This window comes from Archocentrus centrarchus, chromosome 24 (assembly GCF_007364275.1).
Source record: "Archocentrus centrarchus isolate MPI-CPG fArcCen1 chromosome 24, fArcCen1, whole genome shotgun sequence".
Classification (NCBI taxonomy): Eukaryota; Metazoa; Chordata; class Actinopteri; order Cichliformes; family Cichlidae; genus Archocentrus; species Archocentrus centrarchus.
In genome coordinates, this window is record NC_044369.1 from 8027843 (window position 1) to 8052455 (window position 24613).

The following is a 24613-nucleotide window of genomic DNA, read 5'->3' on the forward strand; positions in this document are numbered from 1 at the left end:
AGACTTTCATGGATTTAAATAAACAGAACATAACAACAATGTGTGTATTTATTGCAATACTTTAGGTATAAGCGTTCATTATGGTTCCTACCTTATCACTTAAATGAATCACTTTGTGACTTATTGACTGCAGGCTTGTGCTTGTACAGTATGTTTATTCTTAATTTTCCATATATTGGATGACTCTTTGCTTTCCCGTGGGTGTTTGCCTGAGGAAGATCTGTGGTTGGCTGGCTCATGAAAAGGGAGTGATGAAGCCTTGTTGACTTTGGTCCACTGCACTGTGGCGCAGAACTTTTATCTCCTGGCTTTTCATCTTGTACCACAATGTGGTCAAATTTCAACTTGCCCAGTTCTCTGGTTGTGTTGTGACAGCTCTTTGTGGCAAGCATAGAGCTGCTGCAGTGGCAGTATAGACTATTTAGCCCTGTTCAAACCTTCCTTTTTACCGGACTTCTTTTTCGCTCTTCATATCTTTCTTCCTCCGTTTGCGTCAAGTCTGTACTTGGCAGTAGAAAGCAGGGCATACTCAGCATTCCTAAGGAGTGAGAGACTCAAACAACTCTGACAGGCGGAAGAAGGAAAGAGTCTCTCTCCCTCTCCGTCTTTCTCACACACAAAGCCAACTCTAAAAGGCCCTACAGCAGCTATGTGTACATGCAGATTGTCTTTCTGTGTGTATAGTTATTACGAGACTTTAGAGGATCAGTGACCTTGCAATTCGCGGAGCAGAGGATGTGGGAAACGCCCGTAACAAGCACAGAAGTACTTATATATGACATCACTTTGCCTGACTCACAGCTGGGATAGTCGCTGCACTAACTGCCAGCTTGCCGTGAAAACTGAAACACACCCCGGCTGCGAGAAACTCGGCGCCATTTTGGGTCACCAGCCGCATTTCACAGTGAGAGGTGAACGGAGCTTTGAGCCTAAATGTCAGTATATGTTATACAGTAACATTTGCCCTTTCTGTCACGATAAGACACGCCCCCTTTTACCTCTACAATGTTTGCAAGACTAGCCATTCAGATTAAGGCGCTTGAAAGAGCGGCAGTTGAAAGGACCAATCAGAGGCGTGAATTTTGACAGAAAGGGCGGGAGAAGGCGTGCCAAAAGGTCTAGGGTGTCGCCGCGGTGGCTCCCATTCGAAGGCGACGGCGGTCGTCTGTATTTCGGTTCTAATCTCTCCAGGAAAAAAAAAAAAAAAAAAAAAAGCGAAATTACTTGGAACAGACAGCAAATTTGACGCACTTTCATGTCGTGATTTTTCTCAGCTTCTTCTCGGTCGAGCTTGTGCCAGGGCTCTGGAATGACGGGGTGTGCCGAGAATTTGAATTAGCTCGCCGTTAGTTTGAAGAAAGAGTGAGTCGGGGTAGAGTGAGAGAGAGGAGCCATTTTGTCCCGACTGTGTGGGAGAAAAGAAAGAGTGGAAAAGAGGAATCACACAGGAGGAGATCCTATTTTTGCTCTCATGTTGTAAGGGGGGGAACCACAGTCGGGTTTGGGAATCTAGAACTTCTTGGACGATTCTACGGGCACATTATTTTGGGTGGTGTTTAGCCAACTAGCTTGCCAGAGCTAATCAACAAATCCACAGTTTGTTAACTGTTAACAGTCAAGAGGACAGTTGTTGGTCAGGGTGGCCAAGGAGCTGGCTTTAGACTTCACACAGGCGTACTGTAGGGTATCGGTTTTTGTATCTGTCGGGGTGAACACAAACTGGTTCTTCAATGGCGAAGAAGACGTACGACTTGCTGTTCAAGCTGCTTCTGATCGGCGACTCGGGCGTGGGGAAGACCTGTGTGCTGTTCCGCTTCTCTGACGACGCCTTCAACACAACCTTTATCTCCACCATAGGTAAGAAGAAGACCACGGGTGTTACAGGTGATTTTGTTGACCCTCCTGCATCCGCCGGAGGTAGTGTGACAGCTGTGAGGCTCGCCTGGCTCTACTCTGCAGCTGGACGCGTTTGTTGGTGGCTAGGGTGCTATCAGCATGCATCAGCTCTCCAGGGCCTGTACAGGTTAGCTGGAATGCTAGTTGTGCAGCCTTTATGAGCTCTTGCTAAACCCTCAGTCACACCTTTTTATTATTTTTTTCAAATGACTGCGACTTTAATAGCAAAACGCTATCTTTATTAATAATTTGGTTTAGGTGGGCAGCAACAAGCACAGCCCGTTTAGTTGCCAGAATTGCTGTCATTTCACTTGACCCAGTGGCTAATAAGCTAGCAAGGCTAGTAGCACCACAGGGCCGTGCTGCACTAGAGAAAAAAAAAATCTAAGTGACAGGTGTTTACTTCTCGGTATCAACCTATATGGGGTTATTGCTTGGTCCTTAAATGCAACAAATGTCTGGATGTTTTGAATTTGCAGCAATATAGAAATGCTTGTTTTACAAAAGCAAATTTTACTTGATTAGCACAAGTTAAAGGACTGATTATTTAGATTATTACTCCCCTTAATCTACACCAGATGGAGGTGAAGCTGTTTAAGCTGCTAGGATCTTTTCATGTGGAGAAATTGATCATATCATGTAAGAACATCACTTTCTAGATGTAAAATCTGAATGTAGTAAATTTAACTCTAGTAAAGTAACTGAAAAGTGCATTTTCTCTTCGAAAGTATAAGTGCCCCCAGTTTGTATTCCAAGTACTTGAGTAAATATACTTATTTACTTTGCTCAAGTGAGAACCATAAACAATTCATTATGATGGCATCATCAGCCTTTTTCCCCCCTTCTCCGTCCTCTTCACGCATGCGTCAAACATCACGCTCACATGAGTCAAGTGTCAAACTATGTCAACTCCCTGCGTGGCTCAAGTGAAAGCTCCGTTTACTCCTGTTGCTTAAGATTAGTGATGAGTAATATTGTAATATAAGATCTGCCTCAATGTGCTGGTGTTATTTACCTGATTCCTGGACTGAGCTTTCATTTGAAGCCCCGCTCTTTCTTACTATATGCCCCAAAGAACACAGTTGTAAAGGGCAAATGCATTATTACTGGCATCAAGGCTAGATTTGATTGGTTCAGGTATAGCTCTGACCTGTCACTCTGTTGTAAAGCTTCATGTCACATGTCCTAGTTTTATTGTTTTTGATATAGTTGTGGTTTTGATTTGACTTGCAGGAGTATTTTATTACACCCCATGTTGTTTCTCAGCATGCAGTAAAATTAGAACAAGATTTAGGCCTACGTGCTTTATTTGAGTCAAAGCCACCAGATCTGTGACCAGATCTGTGTCACTTCATGGAAGAGATGTGTGGTGTTGGTTGGATGCCGGCGGGGAAAAGCAGTCCAGACTAACAAGTTTCTCAGCACTCAGCAGTGACCTTTGCTCCTAGCATGGTGCTTTTTCTGGTAAGATAGGTAGTAAGTCAGCACCTTTAGGTGTTTAAAGCAATTGCACATGCTTTATTTGCTTTTATAAAAAATATATTTTATATACTGTCTACCCTCCTCAATGTGAAGCAGCTGAGGATGACATGTTAAAATGGTGCTAGGGGTATTCACACTGTAAACATGATAAAAAAGGGTTTTTCCTATAAGAAAAAAATGTGACACCATTATATAGATTGAAAATTGATTTGATCAAGATTGAAATGAAAATACTTAATAGATTAATTATGTGGGGTGTCATTTAGTCAAGCATACAATACACTTTTTTTTTTTTTATTAAATAGCCAGAAATAACAGTAATATAAATAGACCCATTACCTTAAGTGTATACAGATGTAGTTACCCCCTTAAACGTCCATTTTGAGGCAGGAAAATCCCCAACATACCCAATTTCTATCTAGTTTATAAAAACAGGATAGAGGTTTCTGGCATGAGTTCACCTAGTCCCAAGGTGCATGGAGAAGAGCGTAATGTCAGAACGTGTTGCCCCTCATGAACGTCACAAGTCAAAACACATCAGTCAAATGAAAGTTGTTCTGTATACTACAAATGTTGCTGGAGCTTTAACCTCTTTGTGTCATTACATGGGAACAAACTGTGTTTGTTGTGAAGGTATTTAAAGTATGATTGGGCTCCAGCACAAGTTCTTGAACAGAAACTGTTGACAACACTCGCTGTGGTCAGTTTAGTTTAGGAAGTGATGACTCTGGGGTTTGTTATAAGCTATCATCTTGAATCTAGTGAAGAAATACCAGCTTGGTACATTAGAAATCACAAAACTGAAATGATCTCAGTGCATTCTTTTTTCTAGTTTTTTAAAAAATTTTTGTAGAGCTGTCCCCTTTAAAACTGCAACGTAGTCCACGTACTTGCAAGCTTCTGTCTCGTCTTGTCTTTGTACTACCTCTGTATTCAAAACAAAGCTGCACGCAGAGTGATAAGCTGTAAAAAAAAAAAAATGTATGTAGAATATGTTATCTTTCTCCAGTTACTTAATCTGGATGTGTAGCTGCTGACACGGTTATCTAAGTAAAATTGTAAAATTATACTTTAATAATAATTCAATCAGTACACTTGCTGATGTTCTGGCACATTGTATGATTAAAATATACTAATATCATGTATGTAAAGATTAAACAAGTACTGGTCAGTATCCAGTACTGACCAAATTTCTTTATTTTTTATATTAAGGTTAGAAACTCAGATGCGGTAAAAAAGGTTCAAACAAAGTTGCAGGCGAAATGGAACAAAAAGCTAAAACAATACTAAGACAGTTTAAAGATGTCTACAGTAGATACCTTTGATTTAATCGGGATAACCCATTGAGATTGAATATCTTATTTACAGTGACACATTACAGTTGTAAAGGATAAATATGTTGTATTTTATATCTATGTAGTTGCATTTATAAATATATACAATGATCCCTCACCTATCTTGGGGGTTACGTTCCAGAGACCCCCGCGATAGGTGAAAATCCGCAAAGTAGCGGATCTGTATGTGGTCTCCTGCTCAACCTCTGAGCCAGTCCAGCGCCCCTATTATTTATATATATTTTAAGGCTTTATAAACCCTTCCCACAATTCTGAAAACCTTTCCCACTCTCTTACTACAACTTAAATGATGAAGATGACGAATTATGTAGCTGTGCAGTACTGATGGCGATGACGATGAGATGAATGTACAGTACTGCACAGCCAAGAAGAGCATTACAGCTCTTCTTGTACCATGACTTCATCAGGTGCTTCATCAGATGGTGCAGTACCTTCGCCCTCAGCTGTAACTTCTATTTCTGCTAAAGTAATAGGCATAACTGATCTCTTAGTCTGAGTGATGAGTTAAGGGGAGTTAAATAATTACCTATATACAGCAAAATCCCACGATATAGCGAAAACTCCGCAATACAGAATTTTATATATATATATATAAAATTCTGTATTGCGGAGTTTTCGCTATATATAATTTTTTAAAATCTGCGATACAGTGAAGCCACGATAAGTGAAGTGTGATATAGCAAGGGACGACTCTATATCCCAATCCCACACACACTTGTTGGTGCCTCAGGTTTTCTTAGGAATAAATGAACAACAGGCCTAATCACTTGATCATAAATAAAAATTAGACTCCATTATTCTGATGTATTTGCAGTTCACTCATTACCAGAACAATCTCTACAGCTTCTGGACAGCAACTGGACTAGTATGCTTTACCAGCTTCAAATGGCTATCATGGTACAGGTAGATGGAACCACAGTATTGAAACTGTGGATGTTGGTATTATGATTTTAGTCTGTTTCAGAATTGTCACACCTCTAGCTAAGTGATGTGCATCCCTATATGCACAGGCTGCCAAAAGGTTTTGGGAACAAAAAACATGAAGATTTTCTTTTAGAGACACCACATGTATTTTACTGGTTCCGTCTGTGGATGTCAGAAGTGTGTTCTCCCATTTTTGTTGTTTTAATGGTTGGTGGAAAACAACTTAACATTACATCCACAGGGTTACATCCTACAAGACACTGGTAAAAACTTTGGTTTGATGAAGCCACCAGGATGTCCCCACTGGTTTTGGACTTTGCATTTTAAAGCTTCAGTGCTGCAGTGATGTTCTTTTGGAGGCAAAAGTTACCTTATTTTGTTTAAAGGATGATGGCATGCTAAGTTTTCAGCTGCAAGTTGTATGCCTAAACCATACTGTAACACACAAATCCAGATATCAGCTGATGAGTGCAAAGAAACAGATTGGCTAAATACTAAAATGTCATTCACCAAACCTTCCGTAGCTTCTTGGATGGCTTTTAACATACAGTGAGTCATAATTTTAGTCAATAAAAAAATACTCTAAGAGGTACCAACAGCACACAGAGTGGAAGGGTCCGGGTCCATGACTTGAAGTAGCTGAAGTAAGGCCTAGCAGATAAGCCTTGCTTTATTTTCTAACCTTGTCTCTACATTAAGCAGTAGATAAAATGGCTTTTGATTTGAGATAATATTTACAGGCTGTGAGATAAGCTTGACAGAAGCTTTTCCAGAATAATTTTATAAACAATATGCCAGAGAAGCCTTAAAACTTCTCCCTTTTAGGAAAGCCTCCATTGAAGGAGCCAGATCAAACTCATTAATTTAAAAAAAAAAAATAAACACGTAAACTAAAAGGCTGAAAGAAACAAAAACTCCCAACGTCAGAAGCAGGACGTGAAAACAGGAGTGCGTTCTTCCTCTGACACAGAACTCATACCTTTGGCGACACAGATTCACAGCTGCTTCTCAAAATACTCACTGGAAAACCCCCTCTCTCATCCATCACTCAATTCTCACTTCCAATCCCTCTCTCAGCCCTTCCATCTTACATGTTACACATATTAAGTGAGTAAAAATCTTTTTGCATATAATGGATTTTGCACGGAAACTGGCAGATTCTTAAAGTGGCTTTCATACTTGTGGAAGGAATGGTTCCTCTGGTATTAAGAAGAAAGCCAACCATAAACCATGTATATCCAGTTCAACAGTTAGATCTCATGTAAACTTTCATTCTTTTCTGAATAGGTATGCCTGTTTTTCCACTGATTGGATAAATGATCCGTGATTCCACAATGCACAGTTTCTTGATAACTTGCCAGCCCACCTCAGAGTGAAAAAGTGAACCACTCAGTGTTTACGCTCCTCACTAGTAACACACACTTTTCACGTCATCCCAGCTGAGCCTGATTTCAAGAGCTTAACTTTTGTTGTTTAGAAAACTCGCCCTCTTTTACCAGCGTTAAATCCTCTTCTATCTTGCTGTTGAACTGAATCTTTCTCTCCCTGGGGTGTGCATAATATTTTGTGACTCACACTTTGGCAGCCAGTTCCCTCATTATTCTATGGGCCTGCCCCACCTAGAGCACAGCTGTTTCTTGGACTTTTTAACCAACCACAACTTCTGAAAAAGAGCAGAACCGACAGGAAAACACAACTTGTTGGCTAAAAATGAAAATGATGAATCACTCAGCCTTCATATTTACATTATAAGAGGATCATAATGCAGGGTGCTTTACTTTCAGGTGGGAAACTGATAATTGAATCATCTTCTTCTGCACTTTGTGTTTTCTAGCTTTTGCAGAAAGAAACTACTGGCATGAGTCAAAGCCTAACAGTTAGGTTATTTAGTTCTTTACAGTCTTGAAATGCAAGAAATCCTGCACAGGTGAAGTGTTTAACAGCTACAGTACAGATTGAAAAGGACATAAATAGGTTAAACTATGAGAAAGAAAAACATGACTGCAGTTGGGTCCCTGTTTAATAAGTAACCCCTCTACCTTTAACTTCAGCTCTATATCCTTATATCCAAAATAATAAAATTCAAAGACCATTGTAAATGAAAATAAGCCTTAGTAACTTTCCACTGCTTGACAGTTATTTGTAAATCTTGAAAGCATCCACATTGGAAAGATTGCATGCTGCCCCACCACAGAGCCTGCCCTCCCTGTCCAGTCTCCAACCAAAAAGGAAAAAACAACTTTGTGCTTAAACATCAGATATTACAAAACACCTAAAATACTCGTTTTGGGGGAAGGGGTTAAAGTCTTATTTCAGACCACCTGGGCTTTACAGTTAATGTGTGAGAGTAGTGCCTGAGAGTATACGAGGGTCCGGCTGGGACTGAATGATGTAAATTTCATTATCAAAGCAAACTAACTATGGATTCCTGGTAGCAGTGTATCCATCTTCTGTTTTTGTTTTAATGGTGAATGCCAGAGAGGTGCTAGTAGTTGTAGCCAAAAGGTGAAAATGTGTTAAGACATTAAAACATTTTGAACCAGGTTTTTCCTGGCTCAAAATGGACATCTGAAGTCTGACTACACTGTTATTCCCCATATGGTTGAAGCAATGAGATGAGCCTGTGTTACCTTACCTATCAGAAATTTCTAATAATTTTCCTGTTATTTCTCACCGTTTCAAAATACAAAATGTATTTTAATGCTAGAGTAAACAAAACCCCCTATAACAAACTGTTTAAAAACATTTTTACAGCAACCCTGGTGACTTTCCTTTGAGGAGGAACCCTGCATAGACCACGCAATTGTTTTTAACAAGAATTTAAAGACTAATTATCACTGAAATCATGACCATCTGTAGTTTTTACTAACCATTAAAAAAAAAAATTCCTGAATTTCAAATACACTTAAAATGAAAAACAAAACACATTTTAAAAGGAGGTTAACTTGATGGGCGACACAGGATCATCTGGTTTAGTGTGTTTTATTTTTCAACCTTATTAGTAGCAAACAAGGTGCAAACTATGTATACACTGTTAAAATTGTTATTAAAAAAATCTACTCACAGCTGTCTGAAAACAAGTATATTTCTGACCTCAGTAACCCAGTTTGTGTGTACCCGTTGTTGCCCAGCTGCTGATAGGCTCACAGCTTGGGCATGACACTGCAGAATCAGGAAGAGATAATGCTATTGTTTCTATGGTGGCAACACTTGTCACTCATTTCCTGTTTCTCCCTCTTTAAATGTCTTTTTGTAGCTGTTGCTCATTCACTGTTGTTGATTTATGTTTCTGAGCCTCACTTTCTTTGTTTGCATCAGTTCTGGAGCCATTTATCCATAAATCTCTTTTTATTCATGGTGCCTTATGTTTTACAAGTGATGGATATTGTTTAAGCTGACATGCTTGTTTTTGTTTTGCAGGAATAGACTTCAAGATCAAAACTGTTGAATTACAAGGAAAGAAGATCAAACTACAGATCTGGTGAGTCAGTCATAAGATGTGGATTTTTGTTGTTGTTTGTTTGTATACCAGTGTTATGCAGAAGTGTGCAGGGCTGAAAAACACCAAGGTTGTGAGAATCATGTTCCAGTGTAGCCTCTTCAGTTTGTGCCTCCTTATGTTGTAATGAAACATCTGTTTGACATACCTCCCTGAAGTACTGAAATATGCTGGAACAGGAAATGGTCATCAGTTCGTTAGGCCTGCTGCATGGTTATCATTGTCCGAAACAGCCCCCCCCCCCCGCAAAAAAAAAGAAGAAAAAAAAACAACCACCCAAATTGTGAGATTTGATATAATGTACAAACGGTGTCTAAATTGTCATATTGGAGAAATAAGCCAGATGAATTCGAAGAAAAACGTAGATTGTCCATAGTATAACAGTATTGTTTTGTATTTCATTTAATTCTTAGAAGATTCTATAGGACTAAATCATTTGAGATTGGTTCCAAAATCAAATTAACTTTTCTATTAATTTTTTGACTTGGATTTTGTTTAAAATTTCCATGGGAATTAACCCCCCCCCCCCCCCCCCCCCAAAAAAAAAAAAAAATCCCAAGTTCATTTTATTATTAGTGGGAAAGAGCTTAATTTAGAAAGTAAAGTTGTTGGCAAATCATGTTCAACAAATGAAAAATGATCAAAAATAAATTCATGAAAACACAAAGGAAAGGTGTTATTTTGAGGTCGTGTTATGAGCAGAGTAGTGACTAAAATGTTTGGATGTCCCGGCTGCAGCTGTCTGAACATTTGGAAATAGCAGTTCACGAAGAAATAAAATGCAATAAGCAGGATAAAATGACAGACTTATTGAAAACATAAGCAATTTGGTTTGAGATGACAATCGGAAAACACATTTGAATATGCAAGATGACACAGAGCCAATATTTAGAGGTAACTTTTCATAGTGAGAGCTATGGACACATTTTTAAAAAAAACTTCCTTTCATACAAAAGGGATATTAAAAAGAAATTGATCAGAGCTTCTTAATGCATAACTTGAAGTAGGAGGAATATGATGACTAAAGATACAAATGTGTTTTAGCACAATACAAGGAGACACAATTGTTGATCAGAAGCTTTTAGGTCAGTGCGGAAGCTGTAATAGATACACTGTCTGGATACAGTCCATTCAAGGGTAATCTTTTCATGTTATCTCGGAGACAGACACTTGTACATCCACACCCACTGTTACTTTAGAAAACAAACACAATGGACAAAAAAATAACTTATTTTTAGTGACACGTCAGCTCAGACTCTTGGGAAATTGTAATCGGTGCTTTTATTAAGACTACTATATACTATATTTATTGCTGTAGATTGTCAGTATATAAGTTATAACAGCCAGAACATTAAAAACAGCCTTTTAAAAAAAAGCTTAAATAATTAAGATAATGTACAGCTAAAAAGAAAAAATAGTGAGATATTTGTGTTGTCACTGCAAGTTTAATAAAAAGAGCTCAATTAAATGGAAAAAAGTAAAATAAAATGACTTGAAGCGTTGATAGTAAAAATCTAAAGCAATAAAACAATAAATATAGCACTAAATGGGGGATCAGCAATAGTGGGCAAACAGTTAATGAAGAACCTAATTACTGTTGAATGAATTATTGCACCTTCGATTTTTAAACTGTGGTTGAAAACTTTAAATTTTTTTTATGCATTGTCAGGATATATTTTAATTTCCTGAGAACAAAGTCTCTGTCCAAAGAAAGTGTTAGGACATATTTGAAATACGAGCATGTGTCTTCATGTTAAAATGTATCTACTTAGTTTTTGGTATGTGGTCGTAAACACATGGAGATGAATGAATATGAGGTTATGAAAGATATCTTGCAAGACTTTAATGACTTGCTCATGTATAAATTTTTGTTTGCCCACAGCTATGACTTTGATATGATTTAACACCAGATCACATACATTTCAGTCTCTGTTCAGATCAGAGTTTCCCCTCATCCTGTCCAAGCACATTGTCTTGATTAGCTCTCATCTCTAGTTTAACAACCTCCTTAAGTGTAGTTTATATTTGCTTTTAGTGAGACTGGTGCTCCTGGGTTCCTTTCTTTCCCTGTGTCAGTGGGGATAGATGGATGTTGGCAGAGCTTCCATACAAAGGAAGAAGTCATTGCTGAGGCTGATACTAGTGCATATGTGTGAGGGAACCTGTGGTGCATTTGAACCTGTTTACCTAGGTCAACCTGTCTTCTTCGGATTTGCAGGGTTTTAAAGCAGAATTAAAATAGAATAATATTGCTCTTCTGAGCCTCACAGATTCCTGCTCAGAATCTGAAGTGCGCATTAACTAAATATTTTATGATTTATGTCAGCCTCTAATGGTGACAAAAAGAATAGCATCACAAAAGCAGGTCACGTGTCTGGAATTCCTTGTGATGTTTGCAATGGGCACAAATAATGAAGTGTTTGCATTCAAAAGATTGAGATAAATAAGTGGCACTAATTTATTTTTATGCTATATAATAAAGAAATAATTAGCTTTAATCTCTTTACACTTCAAATATTAAAATTGTTTGACTGTACTGGGATTATGAGCCAAGTAGTATACATGTATTTCTGTTAAAATACTCTCCTGCACTCTTTAAACTCTGCAGAAACATAAACAAGTAAAACAATGAAATTTACATTATTGCTTGCTATAGAAGATGAAATATAGCTGTTTCAGATGGTTTACTGGATGAAATGCTGCTTCTTTCTCACACTTGAACTTTTTAAAGGTTTTTAAAATACTATCATGTTTTTAAATATATATCGAACAAAGCATCTGTAGCTGATAAAGGTGAGAAATCACATTTTATGAAGAAAATTAAGTTAATTGATCAAACTTTATTTGTATAGCACCTTTCATGCAGGTCAGTGCAGTTCAAATTCCTTCACAGATGACAAGCTGATAAGACCAAATAAAAATAATAAAACAAAGAATAAGCAAAACCTAAACACCAGAGCCAGCTTAAGTTGTGCTAAAGTGAAGATATTGGTTACTTATCCATTTATTTGGGCTGCACTAAACCCAAGGAAAAAAATTGCAAATAAAAACATCTGCTCTGTGCAGGGACACAGCAGGGCAGGAACGGTTCCACACCATCACCACCTCTTACTACAGAGGAGCCATGGGCATCATGCTGGTCTATGACATCACCAACGCCAAGAGCTTCGAAAACATCAGCAAATGGCTGCGCAACATTGATGAGGTGAGGCAAAAACACCAGCACAAAGTCTAACCAAACTCCTGAATATCAGCAGAAACAGAACTCCAGACACGACAAAGGCAGGTTTACTTGTTTCGGCCTGTTTTACATTAGGAGAGTTGAGTAACAGTGAATATACTCAGGGTGAGACAGCTGATGGCCCTGTAATGTCTTGTTAAGAGCACAGACGGTATAAAAGATGGATGGCGCTGCTGTGACTTCACCCACTGGTTTGTGAAGTCCTGTTATGAAGCCTCAAGCTGAGCATTGCCAGCACCATCTTGGTGTTTTGAAACCAGATGTGACGTTAGTGAAGTCACAGAGAAGAGGAGCTGAGGGCTGTTCTTCCTGTAGACTTCTATGCAAGTCCTTTTGCAACCATGGGACTTGCTACCTGTTGGTCAGGAAGAAAGCAGATTTCAGCAAATTTTTATTTTTTTTTTTAAGGTCCGAAAGCTGTGTCCATCTTTTATGCTGTCCTTGGTTAACGGTCAGATTATAGAGTGTTGTTTTGTGCTGGGTTGGTGTAGTGGTTCATGTCCGTATACAAGCAGTGGAAATGAACTTCCTCCAAAGGGTGGCTGGCCTCTCCCTTAGAGAGAGGGGGAGGAGTGTAGCCATCCAAGAGGGGCTTAAAGCAGAGCCACTATTCCTCTACATTGAAAAGAGCCAGTTGAGGTGGTTTGGGCATCTGTCTAGGATGGCTCCTGGGCGCCTCTTGGGTGAGGTGTTCTGGGCATGTCATACCAGGAGGAGGCCTGGGGCAGGCCCAGAGAGACTATATCTCTCTGCTGGCCTGGGAATATATAGTGTTCCCCCAGATAAACTGGAGGAGGTGGCTGGGGAGAGGAAGGTCTGGGTTTCTCTGCTTAAGCTGCTGCCTCCATGACCTGGCACCGGATAAGCGTAAGAAGATGGATATATATATATTTTGAGTCTTCCGCGATGATCACTGCATATCTGTGAGGCTGAACAGTGTGAGCTCACAGTGCTCTTCCAGCCCGTGGGTTTTGCTCAGTGCTGTACAACTGTAAGCACAACAAAGTGAAAAGAGAAATGAATGCTATTGGTGTATTTAAAATGGAGCAGTCAGTCAGTATTATACATCACTTCAGCTGCCATTTCTGTTTGCATTCTTTTTGTGGAAAATTGCTAGCTTACCCCTCATTTCCAGTGACATTCGCACACTTTGTGAAAGCACCAAGTAGGCTGTCATGACCAAATCATATCAGTCACCTCAATGCACTTTATATTGTGAGGTAAATACTGGTTGGGGCAAGGGGAGGGAGACAGGACAAAAGACATGCTGTGGTAGAGAGCCAGAGATTAATGATAACTAATGATTAAATGCAGTGTGGAGTATAAACACATAGACTGAAAAGACATGAGTGAAATTTAAACACTCATCATGCATCATGGGACCAGCAGCCTAGGCCTGTGGTAGTATAACTAAGGGATGGTTCAGGGTCACCTGATCCAGCCCTAACTATAAGCTTTATCAAAAAGGAAAGTTTTAAGCCTAATCTTTAAAATAGAGAGGGTGTCTGTCTCCCAAATCCAGACTGGGAGCTGGTGCCACAGAAGAGGGGCCTGAAAGCTGAAGGCTCTGCTTCCCGTTCTATTTTTAAATACCCTAAGAACCACAACTAAGCCTGCAGTCTGAGAGTGAAGTGCTCTATTGGAGTGATATGGTACTATGAGGTCTTTGAGGTAAGGTGGGGCCTGATTATTCAAGGCCTTGTATGTGAGAAGAAGGTTTTAAATTCAGTGTTGGATTTAACAGGGAACCAATGAAGAGAAGAAATGTGCTCTATGGGAGAAAATCAGCTCTCTCTTTCTAGTCCCTGTCAGTACTCTTGCTGCAGCACTTTGGATCAGCTGAAGGCTTTTCAAGAAGCTTTTAGGACAACCTGATGATGATGATGAAGAATTACAGCAGTCCAACCTAGAAGTAATAAATGTGTGAATTGACTTTTCAGTATAACTCTGAGACAAATGCTTCTAATTTTAGAGATATTGTGCAACTGCAAGAAAGCAGTCCTACATATGTGTTTACTATGTGCAGTCAAGGACATATCCTGGTTAAAAATGACCCCAAGATTCCTCAGTGTGTTACTGGAGGCCAAGTTAATGTCTTCCAGAGTAAGTATCTGGTTAGACACAATGTATCTAAGCTTTGTAGGGTCAGGTGCACTAACTTCAGTTTTATCTGAATGTAGAAGCAGGAAACTAGAGGTCATCCAGGCCTTTTTTGATGTGTCATCTGGCTTCATGGATGGATAAAGCTGGGTATCATCTGCATAGGAATGAAAATGTATGCTATGCTTTCTAATAATACTGCCTAAGGGAAGCATGTATAGTATCGAATGCTGCGCTGAGGCCTAGAGGGACAAGCACAGAAATGAGTGCTGTCAAAGGCCATGAGAAGATCATCTGTAACCTTCACTAATGCTGTTTCTGTACTGTGATGAATTCTGAAACCTGACTGAAACTCTTCAAATAAACTGTTCCTCTGCAGATGATCAGTTAGCTGTTTTACAACTACTCTTTCAAGAATGTTTTTGAGATAAGGAGGGTTGGTGATTGGCCTATAATTAGCTAAGACAGCTGGGTCAAGGGATGGCTTTTTAAGTAACGGTTTAATTACTACACCTTAAAGGCCTGTGGTACTTGGTCCATTAATAAAGATAGACTGATCATATTTAAGATCAAAGCATTAATTATTGGCAGGATTTCTTTAAGCAGTTTTGTAGGAATGGGGTCTAACAGACATCTTGATGGCTTGGAGGAAGTAACCATTGAACTTAGATCAGCTGGAAAGAGTCTCTGAATAAACAGTACTGAAAGTAGCTGTACATAATGATGCATCTGTTTAAAAATTTTGTGAAGAAAATGATTATTATTACAGTAAAATGTTCTGTTATTATAATGATAACCAAGAAAAACCTGACCAGGTGTGTGCAACTTTAATACAGCTCCTTTTTAAAAAGTTTCACAGTGATGTTAAAATATTTGAATTTATTTTGTTTAAGTTTCACTTGTTTATTTTTGAAATTGCAGTGCTCTGTGTTTTGTCAGTATAAACAGCATTCTTCTAAGACCAGAAACTGGACTTTGTGCATCTGTGTTTTATCAGAATGGATAAAGCCCCAAAGATGAGACCTAACGTACTCTGTTAAAATCACTGACATGTGAATAGATTTCAGTGTTCTGCTTGGAAACTTAGGTTTCCATGTGGCTGTTACTTTGACACGAACCAATCCACCCAAACATGGTTCGAGTCTTAAAGACCCCACCCCCCACCCCCACGCCCAGGTAGTTAGTTGGAGACAGATGTCACAAACTGTTGCAAAGTTAAGTGATTATCAGAAAAGCTGCAACATATGGTCAGTTTGTCCTGCTGCTGTGCCTCTGTGCATTCTGCCTCTTTTTTTTTTTTGTTCGGTCTGTGCCTTACAATTTCTGCTTCTGTCTCACGTTATCTCAATAGTGATTATTGTATTACACGAGTAATCCTCTGGATTCATTCCAGATCAGATTAGACCAGATAGCTTAATGTGACAGTTTGGATATTAGATATCTTGCATTAGCTGTCTGCATTATCTTCTGGTGCAATAACTCCTGGCATTATTATAATATGAGCTGATCATGATGTAGGTGTTGCAAATTAAGCAAAATGGATTAGAGACTGTGTCACTTGCCATTTTTCTCACCCTTGCTGTTAGAGCTTTGAGTTTGGTCAGGGAGAGGAAATGTGATGCATTTCCTGTTAACCAAAAGCTCTCCTTTGCTCTGTCTGTAAAAGCTTATAGACTTCTAATAAAATCTCACACTTCAAAAGTGTTATTAGTGACCCCTTTATATATTGTATTTTCTGAGTATGTTGAACATTTAGAGCCTTTTGCCATAATTTTGAAATGCATCTTATTCTAGAAAATAACTAATTTTGCCACCTGTTCTACCCAGTAGTGGTAATTGGAAACTTATGTTATTGATTTATTTAGAAAAGAAACCTATTCTGGCTAATTCATTGGCTTGGTTGGTCAGCTTGTTGGTCAGCTTGACTTGATGGTAAACTTGCTTCATTTGACAGATTGATCTAATCTTATTTATGTGTTTGGTATTTTTTCAGCATGCAAATGAGGACGTTGAGAGAATGCTGCTAGGCAACAAGTGTGACATGGAGGACAAGAGGGTCGTACCAAAAGCCAAGGGAGAGCAGGTGAGATGGTGCAGTCCTGTGCAGCTATAAGAGGTCGTTTGTTATCAAGGTCCTGCACACAGATTGGGTGATTTGTTGCTGTAGCCTTACATGTTCAGTTTGCAGCCACTCATCAAGTCATCTGCTGTCACTTGCAACTGATTTAGGGCAGTCTCACATTTCCGCGAGTGCATTGTCTGCTGATTCACCAGTAAACACAGTATTTGTTAAAACCAGGAAGCATGAATAAAGCATTTGAAATTATCTGCTAGAACAGCTTTGTTTGTGGAAGTGCAGCTCAAAAGTCCCCAAAAATCAGTACTTCTGTATAGTGTGTGCAGTAAGCTGCTGTTTGTATGCAAAATAAAAGCTACACTTAGCATTTTTAGACAAACTAAATTGAAATGAACACTCTGGAAGCTAACAAACTAAACTGATCTGGAAAGGAAAAATAAAATAAAACGAATTGGGGGGGTTCTAACTATAACAGCTGAGGAAGGCATAAACGACCAAAATTATACCTCCATTTTTTCCTCTGTGAGGGATACTGGACGTCTGATAGTTTGGCGGATGGATATGGAGTTGATTTAGAGTTCAGTTTCTGGATTTACTGTTCAGAGTTCAGCCCAAGTTCATCCTGAATAGAGGTCTAATCGGCCAGAACGAGTGGAAACACCTGTGTGGGACTGCAGGGCATTTAACAGATTTGGTTTAAAGTATCAGAGCAAACTCGTAGTGACAACATCAGTACACACACCTGCCTGCAGACCGTGGTGTGTGTGTGTGTGAGTGATACTTGATCTCTGTTCTGCGCAGGAGATCAGCAGCTTTATTTTTGGACTGGACCACATGCACACTTTCTAACTGGGTTTGCTTTCTTCTCCACAGATTGCGAGGGAGCACGGCATTAGGTTTTTTGAGACAAGCGCTAAGGCCAACATCAACATCGAGAAGGCTTTCCTCACGTTAGCAGAAGACATCCTCAAAAAGGTGTGTGCTCGTTCTGTAATTTTGTTCAGTTATGTGTTTTTTTTTTGTTTTTTTTTAGCACCAGCACAAGTAATTTTTGTACCGTAAGCATTCTGTATAGTCTCTGCATCAGTGGGTATAAAAGATGGACGGCGCAATCGAGACGTCACCCAGTTATGAAACTTGAGCATTTTTGCCTTCACCATCTTGGTGGTTTGAACCCATCTATGACAAGCAAGGGGTGAACAGGACAGAGCACACTCATTGGTTAAAAATGAGCGCATACCCTGCATAATCATCCTACATGACTACAATAATCATAACTCCTGAAATAAGTACTTTGGCCACAAGAGGGCGACTCCTGTGTACAAAGCTCAGCTCACCTTCTCTGTGACCTCACTAAACAGTTTCTGGTGGATTTATGGGCTGAACCATTAGTTTAAATTCTTAGTGAATACAATGTGATATTTAAATTGTGGCCCTCATTATAGTCAAGAAAAGGGATTAAAGCTCTGTATGCTGTACTTGTAATTGCAATAGAGCTACCATTTGGTTGTGCAGTGTCACGTTTACCTCTCATGCTTTAGGTCCGGTTTCAGGATGCAAAGATGGTGACATTATGGTGCCTATGTCTATCTTGTGTATATACTGCAGATATATTATAGAGTCAAATAAAATGGACAGGAAAGATTTGTCATTAAATCCACTCATTGATTGATGGAATATTGATACCATTTCTGGGTCCAAGTGTCTTCTGTGTTGGATGAGGCTCTCATCTTTTTAATGTGCTGCAGTGCTTTGTCTTTCTCTTCTCTGAGCCTCTAAAACTATTCAGCTGTCGTTCCACAGTGTCCTGGACACCAACATCTAGTTTCCCCACTTTATAGATTAAGCATAATCCAGGACTGAAAGAGAAATTCAGTGAATTCTTCATATGAAAAGTTTTTTTTTTTTTTTTTATATTTTTTGTCCAGGATTAGTCATAATCTGTGTCTGGGAAACAAAGCCCAGCTGTTTCAGGCTTCAGAAAATAATCACTCTCAGGCTAGCTAAGATGGTGTTAAACTTAATTTACACCATTCAGCACCATATTAATGACTAACTTTGTGTTGTGGATGGATCATCTCAGATGTTCTCTTGGCTGAACTTTGGCCTGTTTTTGGTGTCTTCTTCCTGCCATATGATGGCTTTGTCTGTTCTTTGGAGACCCTCAACATGAACTTTAAATGAGAACAATTTAACCTTCATCTTCCCAGTGCTATATTTATGTTTATATTAGTCTAACACAGCTCTGTACTATGAAGTGAGTTCAACATACCCAGGGTAGCTTTCCATTACCTGGATTCACTCACCCTAGCATCAGTAATAAGTGGTCACATGAAGCTGGTTATCAGCTCATTAGGTTAACCCGGGGTTGCCCATGCATGTTCACGTGAAAGAAGTGGTGTTGGCAGCTTCTGACAGAACAAAATTATGGATAAGTGTACTGGCAGCTGATTTTTACACAGGAAGATGACGCTACACAGCAGGAAAAATATGAGGAGATTAAACGCACAATACAGACCGAAAGTAACACAGCAGTGTGTTTGAGAACGAAAGCACTGTAGACTAATAAGTGTGTGCTGTAAGTGCTTTGGTTAGTAAGACTGGAAAAAAGCTGCTGCATTAAAGTTTCACCTATTTGAAGCCAGGAAAGCGAGCCAACAAAAATGCAAATCATTAAGACGGGTAAATCCGATGCATCATTTCATTATATTAAATTTTAAAAGACAATTTTTTTTTTTTTTAATTCTCTCCATTGCAGCCTCTGTGCTGTTTAACAGTCTGAGAGTAAAGACTAAATATAAAACCAGAATTCATAGCTTAAAACGCTCACTGATATACTGAATATGCAGTGCTGTGGGAACAGTAAAATAGTTTTTCCTCAGACGCACAGCTAAATGCTGCTCCGGTGCAATCGAGCCACTGAAATTATTTCTCTGCCTCCTCAGATGTGGTCCCAAGTATGCCAACAAGAGTGAAAACTGCCCCACTGACATCCTGAAATATGTATGAAAGCAGCTGTGATGCAGCTTCAATTCCTGGATCAAACCATGAAATTCTCCTTGCTGCTGCAGGGAGAGTCATGAGAGTTGGATGAACCCAGAATCTCTGTATCATCCTTCTCTTTAAGAAACATGAGGACCTTATCACATCATCACTTGATGTTGACTGCATTTTTTTTTCCTTTTCTCACAGTGCGTTTTTATGAGGATAAATTAGTCGCAAAAAATGCAGCGCGTCTGGTGTGTGTGTGTGTATATAGGTTACATGACAGGTTTGCATCCAAAAGATTCGGAATTCCCCGTTTTTTTTTTTGTTTGTTTTGTTTTTCACAACATATCCAGTGTGTAAAGGCCTTAAAAGTTTGCATTCAGTCAATACTGACATTCATTAGGAAAAGACAAAGACATTGGACTTGATTAAAAGGTTTTAGACCATTCTTTCAAGAATGGTGACACTGTTTACTGGAGGCATTGATTTCATACCTGTTTATCTCTAATATGAAGCCTAACCTACTACCCCGGAGCAGGTTAGGCTCGCAGCATAAGTAACACCATGCCAATTTACCCCGGTAAGAAGTCATCCACCTTTGTAGTACAGAAAACTCAGGGTTAACCCTCAAGTTACCTAGATAGGAAGAAACCCTGCTTCATACTACAGGCTTCAGCACACCTAACTAACCCTCCAAAAGGTGCCTGGATGTTAAATTTTATTGAAACACCTGGGAGAACAGACACACTGATAATTTTATGCTTCGGTCTTTGTTTGATTTTTGGAAACTAAAGGAGCAGCTGAACCAGGAAATGGTGATGATGTCAGCCTTAGCAGGGAGCTATGCAGGACACAAACCAGAGTCGCTGGTTCACATTTTTTTCCTTGTGCAGATTTAATAAGGTTTATTTTGTTTGTGTTTTTTTTTTTTCCCCCATGACAGACACCTGTAAAAGAGCCCAACAGTGAAAACGTCGACATCAGCAGCGGAGGAGGAGTCACAGGCTGGAAGAGCAAGTGCTGCAGTTGAACAACTCCTCTGTTTCAGTCACACTAATGCACACAAACACACACACACTCAGACACACACAATTTCTCTCTCTAAAACTGCTAACTCTAACTCGCCCTCTAACCTGTCTCATGAGTTTTCTTGCACACTGACACTGTCTCTTTATCAGAATAAAAACAGTAAACCACTTCACACGTCTAATCCCTTCGTTCCCCCTTCTGCATCCAACCATGCTCCTCCACTCTGCATCTGATGATCATTTTTATTTCTGATAAAAAGAGAAATCCAGTCACGTTTCTTGTCATTTGTTTTAAAGTTTATTAAGAAAAAAAAAAAAGTGTGGAAAAGACAAGCTCATATTTTTTAATATTTCCTTTGCACGGGCTCACCTGGTTGGACACCCTCACACCTTTCCCCTTTAACCCCACCCACCCACAGCACTCACCTTCAGTCAGAGGAAGTCAAAGTTAAAAAAACAGAAAATAAAAAAAGTAGGATTAACATTTTGTACACTTAGTCAGGTTTCTGTTGTCTAACCGAATTTGGTCATTTGCAATTTGTTACCAAGTGACAGAGGCGTGGCTAGCTCCTTTTGTATGTGGGGGTTTATTTTGTCCTGTGCCTTATATGGAAGACAGGGGTGGGGCTGTGTGGTGGGTGGAGCCACATCATTTAATGAAATTACAGTTTAATATTGTGTCGGTTCAGGTGCTTGTCGGAAGGCACCGAACTGAAGCTGAAGAGTTTGAATTTCTCCTCCAGCCAAGAGAACGGCATTATACAGTATGTCCTGTTTATTGATGTTTTATTTTTATCTGTATGATTTTTTTTTTTTTTTTTGGTTTTTGTTCTATTTTTTTTTTTTTTTTTTTTTTCCTGCATGCAGATTTCTTTGGGTTGGAAACGTTTCTGTAACGTTGTGTAACGTTTGCCACTGGGTAACTGTGGGCGGGAGGTACAGAAATTTTCTTTGGAAATTCAAACAATTTTGCAGATCCATTAAAAAATAAGCTTGTTTAAGTTAACTTTGTTTGTCCTCAATCATGTGCAGTGTCTAGTTTATTTATTCATTATTTTAAAACCAGTTTTCCTATCAGTGTCACACAATGTGGGAAGTTTGTGACCTGAAGATGATGCCTCAAAGTTCAGAAAAGCAAAAGGGGTGACCTTTTAGGTAGCAATAGGCTGTATATAAAAGATGGATGTTGCCACTATCATGTCTCCTATTGGTTTAGGACCCATTTATCTGCCAAAGACACTACCAGATAAATGGCTAATAAAGATGTCCGTCCATCCATCCATTTTCTTCCGCTTATCTTATGTATAAAGAGAAAATTTATACAATGAAATTTGTTAATCTTGCAAATTATTTTGCCACTCAATGTGCTCTAGGTGTGCTCCTCATTTCTGATACTAGTACATGCCCATGCTACAGTATTGTTTGGTCTGTGATTTTCTGCATCAGCTGAATGCACTTGTACACCAGTGGCAATGTGGCACAGTTTGTGCTGCTGTAACTTTTACAGCTGGCCTTCATTCAATGGTGTTAGTAACGCACAGCTGTGCAGCCTGCAAAAAAATTATTTGTTCAGCAGAGTATAGTACTTAAAGGGAGCAATGAAAATATGGAATCTTCTCACCATAACTTTCTCCAGACTAAGTTAGATCTTCAGCTTAAGTTACCATAGTGATCTAAAAAGAAAAAGTGAATTTTTTTTTACCTAAAAACTGAAAACTTTAATCTCAGCGTAAAATGTCCAGCAGGACCATGATGGGAAGTACAGTAATACTTCGTGGTTCGCGTTTCGCGTAAAAGTGTAAAATATTTATTGTGGTATTTTCACTGTTTCGCGGGGTTTTGCGGTACTGGTTCTTCACATGCGAAGCACGTGTTGGACAGTAATGTATATATTTGGTGTATAAGTGTGTGGGGATGGTTTATAAAAACTGAAAATAGTGTATAACTACTAAAATAATGTATAAGTAATAAAATAAATATAGTGTCCCTACTTCGCGGATTTTCACTTATCGCGGGTGGTCCTGTAACGTAACACCCGCGATAAGTGAGGGATTACTGTAATCCCAACATTAATCTAGTACTCTTGCCAGTGGTGATCCTGCAAAAATACCTAAAAGTTTCAGATTTCAACCCAAAATGGATATATTGGTTTGATTTTGACTTTCAGAATATGAGAAGAGTTGAAAATGCTAGTAATGTTAGTATGTTTATAGAATATATACGTATACATTAGGGCTGCAACGATTCATCGAGTAACTCGAATAATTCGATTATAAAAAAAATCCTCGACACAAATTTGCTGCTTCGATGCTTCGTTTAAACTCTGCAGCGCTCAGGTATCTCCGTGTAAATGGAGCGTTTCTCCGTAGTTGTCTTTTTTCTTCTTGTGGGTTTAATGGCGGTAGACAAACCAGCCTAGAGCTGCATTACACACTCCAGTCCAGTAGGTGGCGGCATCAGGCGTGTAAAAAAAACTCAGTCGCGACGACTGATTCCCTTTGACACTTAGTGGATCATCGCTGACATGGTTTTCCACGCCTCCACCGCTCTCTACCATATTTGTGGGTTGTGCTCGCTGTGCTGAGAATTTCAGCTGTTAATTTTTTCTCTACTTCAGCTTCCAGTTTAACCGCGGTTTACTAGCGAGTGCCGCCATTAGAACTAGCGATCGTCTGGTACGGGAAGGACCCCTTCCCCCATCATACTTTAATCCCTGATCAGTGACTCAATATAGACCTGCAGTAGAAACGTGTTTACGATAATGCTTGTGAATACAAAGCATTACAACATTGCGCACTTGCAGCCCCCAGTTTTTCAACATAAACACTGATAATAAACAGCAGTCAGCTGTTCTACGTGCAGTCTGTCTGCACAAGTGCAAAGAGGCGGTGCCGGAGACGGCGAGCTCAGATGGAAAGAAGCTTCCAAAAGAAGCATTTTCACCCCTGTAACCACCATTAAACCTTTACTGGGAAACAGCTGGAGGTCCTTCATCAACCACCTGATCAGTAAGTGAAGAAGAGAGAACTTTGCCTTCATCCACCCTGATTTTTCACACAGGGAAAAACTGTAGTATGGAATTTAAAATATGCAATGAACTGTTAGTACGAAAAAAGTATCTCTTATCTGATTACTCGAGTAATCGATGGAATAATCGATAGAATACTAGATTACTAAAATAATCACAGACTGTCTTTTCTCTAGTCACTGCCCTGTTAAACTGTTTGGCGCCATCTGGTGGCAGCAAATAGGAACCACTTCAAGAACAAATTCAGGGTTGCCTGGTTGTAAATCTTAAACATTTGCCTGATTTTATTTAAGTTTTTAAAGTTCTTAGGGAGACCTTCCACCAAAAAGCTTTTCTCTTTTCCTCGACAGGGAATATCTCAATGCTACTCCACAGAAAGTTGCTTCAGCTGATTTGAACTTTTGTCCTAAAAAAGAAAAAGGTGCTGATTCTTAAACTGTACAGTAGAACTATTGAGACAAAATGGAAACATTTTAATGCATTTTGTTATATCTAAAGATTGAAGCACTAAAACACATCGGGAGTTTCTCTTGTGAACCTGCCAGCATGAACTAAATCTCTTGAGTGTAGAGCTGATTAGTGACTTGCTTTTATAATTCTAGGTCTTTAAACCCAGTCACAATGCTGCAGTTTCTAATCCCATCAGGATTAACATCTGCAAGATTATGCCTAGCACAGAGGTGTTGCATTTAGTAGTAGTTTGGCCATTTAAAGTGTATATTAAGGATTCTAAGTAAAAATTAAATATAGGAAAGTCAGGTATTTTCCTAAAAGTGTAGGTTTGCTTCTTTTCATTTACAGTTCAGCAACAGGAAAATACTGCCTTTGTTTTACTTGGGGAAAATAATGAATAAAAAAACCAAAAAAACAAACATGTCCTTTCTGGTTGATTTATAGCAGAAGAAAGAATTTAAAGACTTTATCTACTTGATGCCAATAATAATACATCATGGTTGGTGTGTTTGTAAAACATGTTTCATTCTTTATTCATCCCC

At 39.1% G+C, this 24613-nt stretch overlaps 1 protein-coding gene across 1 annotated transcript; it reads left to right on the forward strand.

Moving 5' to 3' along the window:
• The first annotated feature begins 1146 nt into the window (after positions 1-1146).
• On the forward strand, positions 1147-20859 carry rab10 (RAB10, member RAS oncogene family). The gene is made up of 6 exons (XM_030720895.1): positions 1147-1857; positions 9078-9138; positions 12223-12361; positions 16491-16580; positions 17448-17549; positions 20506-20859. The coding sequence occupies exons 1-6, from the start codon at positions 1731-1733 to the stop codon at positions 20590-20592; spliced, it is 606 nt and encodes a 201-aa protein (XP_030576755.1). The 5' UTR covers positions 1147-1730; the 3' UTR covers positions 20593-20859.
• Positions 20860-24613: the final 3754 nt, after the last annotated feature.

Excerpts from the sequence above, each read along its gene's own strand:
- rab10 (XM_030720895.1), top strand. The coding sequence starts at position 1,731 with ATGGCGAAGAAGACGTACGACTTGCTGTTCAAGCTGCTTCTGATCGGC. Across the intron at positions 1,858-9,077 it reads AACCTTTATCTCCACCATAG|GAATAGACTTCAAGATCAAA; the intron begins GTAAGAAGAAGA and ends TTTGTTTTGCAG. Across the intron at positions 16,581-17,447 it reads CAAAAGCCAAGGGAGAGCAG|ATTGCGAGGGAGCACGGCAT; the intron begins GTGAGATGGTGC and ends TCTTCTCCACAG.